Source organism: Cygnus olor, chromosome 14 (genome assembly GCF_009769625.2).
Source record: "Cygnus olor isolate bCygOlo1 chromosome 14, bCygOlo1.pri.v2, whole genome shotgun sequence".
NCBI lineage: Eukaryota > Metazoa > Chordata > Aves > Anseriformes > Anatidae > Cygnus > Cygnus olor.
In genome coordinates, this window is record NC_049182.1 from 6,086,008 (window position 1) to 6,092,184 (window position 6,177).

At 63.6% G+C, this 6,177-nt stretch overlaps 1 protein-coding gene across 2 annotated transcripts; it reads right to left on the reverse strand.

Annotated features, from left to right (window-relative positions):
- Window positions 1-219: 219 nt before the first annotated feature.
- Window positions 220-5,136, reverse strand: CD74 (CD74 molecule). Of its 2 annotated transcripts, XM_040573011.1 has the most exons (9): window positions 4,966-5,130; window positions 3,410-3,585; window positions 3,094-3,185; window positions 2,946-3,008; window positions 2,627-2,722; window positions 2,374-2,464; window positions 1,618-1,806; window positions 1,260-1,331; window positions 220-989 (listed from the first exon to the last, which is right to left on the reverse strand). In XM_040573011.1, exons 1-9 carry the CDS (start codon window positions 5,034-5,036, stop codon window positions 982-984), a joined length of 858 nt encoding a protein of 285 aa, XP_040428945.1. In that variant the 5' UTR covers window positions 5,037-5,130; the 3' UTR covers window positions 220-981. The 2 variants fall into 2 exon arrangements, with proteins under 2 accessions (XP_040428945.1, XP_040428947.1); XM_040573013.1 differs by lacking the exon at window positions 1,618-1,806 and having other exon boundaries at window positions 4,966-5,136.
- Window positions 5,137-6,177: the final 1,041 nt, after the last annotated feature.

Here is a 6,177-nt window from a genome sequence, read left to right on the forward strand (position 1 = left end):
CAGCAGGGAGCTGTCCTTGCACCCCCTTTAACCCCCACCCAATGCATTTGAAGGTGATTTCAGCCTCCAGAGCTGGGCAGGGGCCATTGGACAAGTGGGGTGAGGAACGTGGTTGTGTACCCTGGCATGGGAATGTGGCCGGAGGGGCCCTGCAGTTTTGTTTTCCTGAAATCTTGGTTATCGCAAGTACCCAGCTCTGGAGCTGCTTGCTTACGAGGCTTTCTTATTCAAAAGTTTATTTGAAATAATTAGCTTGTGACATCACTTATAAAGGAAGTATCAGATCTGTCAGGAAAATTAAAAGCCCCTCTGACTCCAGGACTTGCTCCTGTTCCCACCGCTACCCACTGCCGTGGCCGTTCCCCACCCTGAAGGGAGAAGCTGAAGGTGAGCACCTATCCCTACAAACTGAGTATTAAAAAAAATGCAAGAAATAGTAAGGAAGCTTTAGTAGTCTAACAGAGCCTCTGCCTACAGGGTTTAGTTAAGAAGCTCGTGGAGGTTGTTTTGCTGCGTTTAATGTTTGTTCAGTGTGAGAAAGCATTCATTAGTGGCTCGTTCTTCAGCAGGGGCAATCTCGGCATGCCTGGTGCTGAGGGATGCCAGGGGAGAGGTGCCCTGGGGGACAGGCACAGGGCTGGGAACCAGGTGGTGACCTTCACACAACGCCCTCACTGCAGCTCATACCCCATCAGCAACAGGGGAAAGGGCTGGTGGGCTGCTGCGGCTGAAATCATGTTCCAGCCTGCTCCACCCAAAGTTTTAGCAAATGTTTCCCGTGTAGCATTTATCCTGGGGCAGCCCCAGCCAACTGTCATCAACCCCAGGCCAGGCCCTGGAGCAGGGGAAGGGAAGCAATCACTGCCTGGGAAGGAGTGCCCTAGGGTTTTTGGGAAAGCGAGGTAAGAGCAGAAACGAGATAGAGCAAACAACCCGAGCTGGGCTGCTGAAGACCGCGTGGGCATCTGCGGGTGTCCTCTTCTACTTGGCTGTTGTGAGAGAAAGAGAAGGGAGGGATCAGCAGGCTCCAGGTGCAGTGAGCCATCTCTGCCCCCTTCGTCCCCACGCTGCTGCTGCTGCAGGGCGGGGGTGAGAGCAGAGCTCTTCCAGCCCTGTGACTCGGTGGCCCCGAGGCGTCTCCGTGCTGCTCCTGGCCTCATCCAGCCCATGAGCAGTGCGGGACCCCCCCCGAAGCCCAGGCCCGTGTCCCCATCCCCTCCCGTGCCCGTATCCCCGAAGACCACCCGCCTTGTTCTCACCTTTCTCGGCGCCCAGCTTCAGCATGTCCACCCCGGAGAAGATCATCTCCTCGGGCTCCGGCAGCGGCGCCCCTGCGGGGGGACAGCAGCGGCTCAGCGTGGAGCCCCCCACGGCCTCATCCAGCACCCTGGGGGCTCGGCAGCGCGGCGCACGGGGCTTTAATTGTGTTTTGGGGAAGGTTCGTGCAACGCCTCGGCTCCCCTGACACCGGCAGCCGGGGGGACGGGTGCTAGCCCCGTGCTCGCCCTTGCCCAGCACCTCTGCACGGCGCTGAGCACCCTCTCCTCTCCCTGGCTGCCTCTCCTCCTCCCTGACCGCGAGCAGCAGGCCGGGCACGCCGCTCGCCTCGCCACCTACCCGAGCAGTCCAGCTCTCCCCGGGTGGCAGTGCCCTCAATCTTGGTGCCGTTTTTGTAGCAGCACCAGCAGTAGCCCGTGCTGGCGAGGCACTGCTTGGGCAGGTAGTCACCGTTCTCATCGCACTCGGGGCGGAAGCGACCCGGATGGACACCACCGAAACTGGCCTCCGCCTGGCACTTAGTTTGCACTAGGGCAATAAAAACAAACAGGAGAGGCCGTGAGCTCCTTCCTCGGGCCCTTCTACCGCCCGGGAGCCGAAAGGGCTGCAGCAGGGGGGAGGAAGCCGGGCGAGCCGATTTTGGGAACCTGCAGTGACGTGCTGTGGCTCGGGAGCGTTGTCTCGCTGGGATTTCCCCAAGGAAACCCATTTACCCTAATGGGAGCAAGCAGCGTGACCCTGCCTTCTCATCCAGAAGCAGCTAATTAACTTCAGCGATCCGCCTCAAGCAGCTAATTAACTTCAGCGATCTGCCCCAGTGATCTCCCTGAAGCAGCTAATTAATTTTACCCCCCCCGGTGATCTCCCTGAAGCCCTGGGGTAACCAAACACCGAGGGGTCCGGGCTCTGCTCTGGCTTTTCAGCCTTGCTCTCCCCAAGGGCCTCCAAACGGAGGCTGACCACGGGAAGAAGAGGTCACGAGGAGCTGGAGGCCGCGACCGGGCAGGGGACGGGGGGGTGCAGCTGCCTTTGGGGCGGCACCTCCCGAAGGGTCGGCCCTAACCCTCCGCCAGCTCAGGGCCCCCACCCCGGTACCTTTCTCCGCCGGGATGGCCTTACGCTCATCCGGCTTGGGGCTTTTGGCCATCTCGAACAGCAGCCACTTGTGCATCCAGGACTCGAAGGACTGCAGGGGGGGAGCAGAGTGTCAGCCGGGAGCTGCAGCGGTGCCGGGGGGCGTTGTGCTGCCCAGGGTCCTGAGCCCCGGTACCGGCAGGATTTATGCCGGTCCCCCCCCCAGGCCAAGGCAGCAAGGGAAGGGCAGGAGAGGACAGAGACCGGCACTGACCTTCCAGTCCGCGTCGGTCATGGTCTTCTTCAGGCTCTTCAGGTTGTCCAGCAGGCTGTCCTTCAGCTCCGGGAACATCTTCCTAGGGTCTGCTTGCTGCAGAGGGCACACCGTGGTGAGACAAAGGAGGGAGAACGCGGGGACGGGGTGAGAGGAAGGCCAGCTTCCATCACCTAGGCTGGTGTTACCAAGCCCAGGAGCTCCAAGAGCCCAAGGAAAACCCAGCCCCAGCCAGGGGAGCTCGGAGCGAAGGGTCCCATCGCCTCCTGCAGCGCAGGGGGCAGCCGTGGGGCTCGGGGGAGCTCATGGGGGAGCTTACCAGCAGCAGGTGCCTGACTTGGTCCTCGGTCTTGTTGCTGCGGGGCCCCATGTCCTTCACGGGCTGGGGAAGGGAAGCAGAGGGGGGTGAGCACGAGGGGGCAGCGAGCCCTGCACAGCGGGGGGCATGTGGCCGTACTGTGGCTTACCATGCTGTCTACGGAGGGGGCAAGAGGCAGGACCCTCATGGCCAGGGGGTTGTTCACCATGGACATCTTCATGTTGCTCGCGGGCTTGCTGCCTGCCAAGGCGGGGAGCGGCGTGAGGAGCAGGGCACAGCGGGGCAGTCCCTCGCTGCGACCCCCCCCCCGTTTTAATCCCCTGGATCAAGGTGGTCCTAGGGGGGATCCCCACAGCCCCGAGGACCGCTAATCCCTTGCTGTCTCCTTGGCTTGGTGGCAGAGCACGACCCGGTGCCTCTCCCCGTCCCCCCCCCATCACGGCGATGCCATGGGGGCTACTGACTCTGGGGCAGCTTGCGCTGCAGCGCCTCCAGCTGCAGGTTCTGGGAGGTCCTGGTCAGCTTGCTGATCTGCCCGCTCTGCTGGTACACGAAGTAGATGGTGACGGCCTGGCCGGCGATCAGCAGGGCCACCAGGATGGAGAGCGTGGAGAGGGCGGCTCTGCGGCCGAAGACAGACCTGCGGGACACAGAGGGACCCGGTCACGATCGTGGTGTTCCTCCCAGCTGCGGATTTCCAAATCCCTTCCGAATGCCCCGTACCGAATAGGGGAGCCCTGTGGTCACCTGTCCCCAAACCTTCCTGCAGCCACGTCTTGCCCCTTAACCCCACACCACCCCAAATCAGCCCTGCTCCGAGGAGCTCGCTTGCACCCAGACAAATGCAAATCCCTCCTGGGCACGGCCGGGTGCTGCACGAGCGAGATGTCAGCGCTCGGGTGGCTGCCGCGCACCGGGAACTGAAACCCGTGGTGGGGAGACATGGGGGCACCCGCGGGGCTAGGGTGTCTGGGGCATGGCCCTACACGGGGGGCGGTGAGGCCACCCGAAGCCTGGCTGGTCCCAGGGGTCAGAAAACACGTCCTGATTTATTTCTCATTTATTAAAAAAAAAAATCTGAGAAAGCAAAGCAGCGAAGCCCCCGCTCTCCGCAGCCTGGATGTGTGCCCAGGGTGCGGCGTTGGGATCGCACGCAGAAGCCAAAAAAAGGCAAACAAAGGCAGAAAATGGCTGCGTGGCCTGGCCCCGAGCCCTCCCGGGCCGCGTCCTGCCCCAAGGAGCCGCCCGTGCCCTGCGAGGTGCGGCACCCAGGGGTGCTCCCCTGCTCCGCCGCTGCTGAGGGACGTGTCTGGATCTGGCCTCGCCGTCAGGCTGTCTGCCTGGTGACCGATGATGTCACTGCTCCCGGGTTTTTCATTGGCTGGAGGCGTTTAATGGGGGGGGCAAAGTGGTTGGGAGATGGGGGCTGGTTGGGACGTGGCGGTGGCCCCATGGGGCCCTGGGTCCGTGCTGTGCCCTCGTCCGCCCCGTAACGGATGGGAACCTGCCCACCCCTATAACCGGGATGGGGTCCTGCCCGCCCCACAGCCAGCACACGAAGCTGCCCCACAGCCGGGACAGGAACCCGCCCGCCCCACGGCCACGCGGTGCCCCCCACCCGCCCCACGGCCGGCACACGAAGCTCTCAGCCCCACAGCCACGCCGTTCCCCCACCAACCACGCAGCCGCGACGTGACCCCGCTGCTCCACCGCCATGCCGTGCCCTCGTCTGCCCCCACCGCCACATCGTGAACCTGCCCGCCCCATACCCACGCCATGCCCTAAATGCCCCACAGACGCTCTGCGACCCCCCCCCTCGGCCCCAAGCCACCCCCACCCCATAACCACACCGTGCCGCTGCCCCACGGCCATGCCCCGACCCCTTCCACCCCACGGCCATGCCGCACCCGCCTTCGCTCAACCACGTCCCATTTAGCCCCACAGCCGCAGCGTGACCCCCAAATGCCCCACAGCCACTTTGTCCTCCCGTGCCCCCCACCGAGACCCCCCCCCCCAGCACCTCTGGGTGTCCCCGATGGGGAGCACCCCGCTGCTGCGATCGGAGATGAGGTCCCGCTGCTCCTCGGCCATGGCTGCACCGTCGGCACTGCACCCGATGGGGAAATGAGAGCCGGGGGGGGGGCCGCAGCTGGAAATACCCCCCCGGGGCACCCCCCCACTGCCACCCCCAGCGGGGGGGGGGGCAGGAAAAAAAAAGCCCCATTGGCTGCTGGTACCCGCATCAGCTGTTGCCAGGCAGAGCTCTGCTCAGAAGGTCTCTGGTCCAGAGATGATGCCGGGTCCCGTCCCGAATATGTCGCTGCCACTGTGTTGGGCATCGCTTCCCGTCCCACCGCCATGCCGTGACACCCGGCCCAGCTTCACGGGCCTCCAGGGTCCCCAGGGGCAGGGGATGGGGTGTGGGGTACAGCGTATAGGATAGGAAAAGTGGGGTGTGGAGGTGGGATGTGGGTACGGGATGGGAGAAGTGGGGTGCAGAGGTGGGATGCACTGGGGAGGGCTCCCACCCACCAAAGGCTGAGCGGGACCCCCATGAGGGGCCTGCCGTCGGAGCAAACCCTCTCACACCTCCGCCACCGGGGCCAAGCTGCACCCCCAGCCCAGCTCCCTGCCTCGGGGGGCACTTTCATCCTGCCCCCCCCAGTGCCCAAGGACTGAGGGGCACCATTTGAAGAACTGCTGGGTGTTTCCAAGCCACCCTCACACCCTGCCTGCGGTGGGTTTGGGGTGCCCACAAGCAGCCCCCACCCAAAGCCCCCACCCCAAATCCGAGGGAGGAGGAGCAGCCCCACAAATGGGACCCCCCCACACACACACCACAGGGGGGCCATGCAGCCCCCGTCCCTGCACAATGCTGGCGCACAGTGATTTTACAGAGGGCTGGGGCAGCCCAGCGGGAGCACGGCCCCACAGCTCCACGGCCCCAGCGGTAGGACCCAGCACGGCTGCAGGCAGGGCGCAGCCGAGAGCAGAACTGGGTGTGAAATTAAAGCCAGGTCTGGGCGCCGGGTGGTGTCACCAGTCACTGGGCAGCCCTCCGCGCGCGCTGCTCCTGCTGCACAAAGTTTTAGTGTTGGGACAAGGACGAGTGGGGTTCTTTAGCAAATATTCCCACCTGGGGATTTTGTGCCGGCAGGGACTGCACTGCAAAAAAAAAAAAAAAAAAAAAAAAAATCTCTCTGAGAAATGTGGCTGAGGAATACCCGAAGTC

Coding starts and splice junctions, on each gene's coding strand:
- CD74 (XM_040573011.1), bottom strand. CDS start 5,036: ATGGCCGAGGAGCAGCGGGACCTCATCTCCGATCGCAGCAGCGGGGTG. Junction 2,723..2,945: donor AAGTCAGGCACCTGCTGCTG/GTAAGCTCCCCC, acceptor TGCCCTCTGCAG/CAAGCAGACCCTAGGAAGAT. Junction 2,465..2,626: donor TGACCGACGCGGACTGGAAG/GTCAGTGCCGGT, acceptor CCCCCCCTGCAG/TCCTTCGAGTCCTGGATGCA.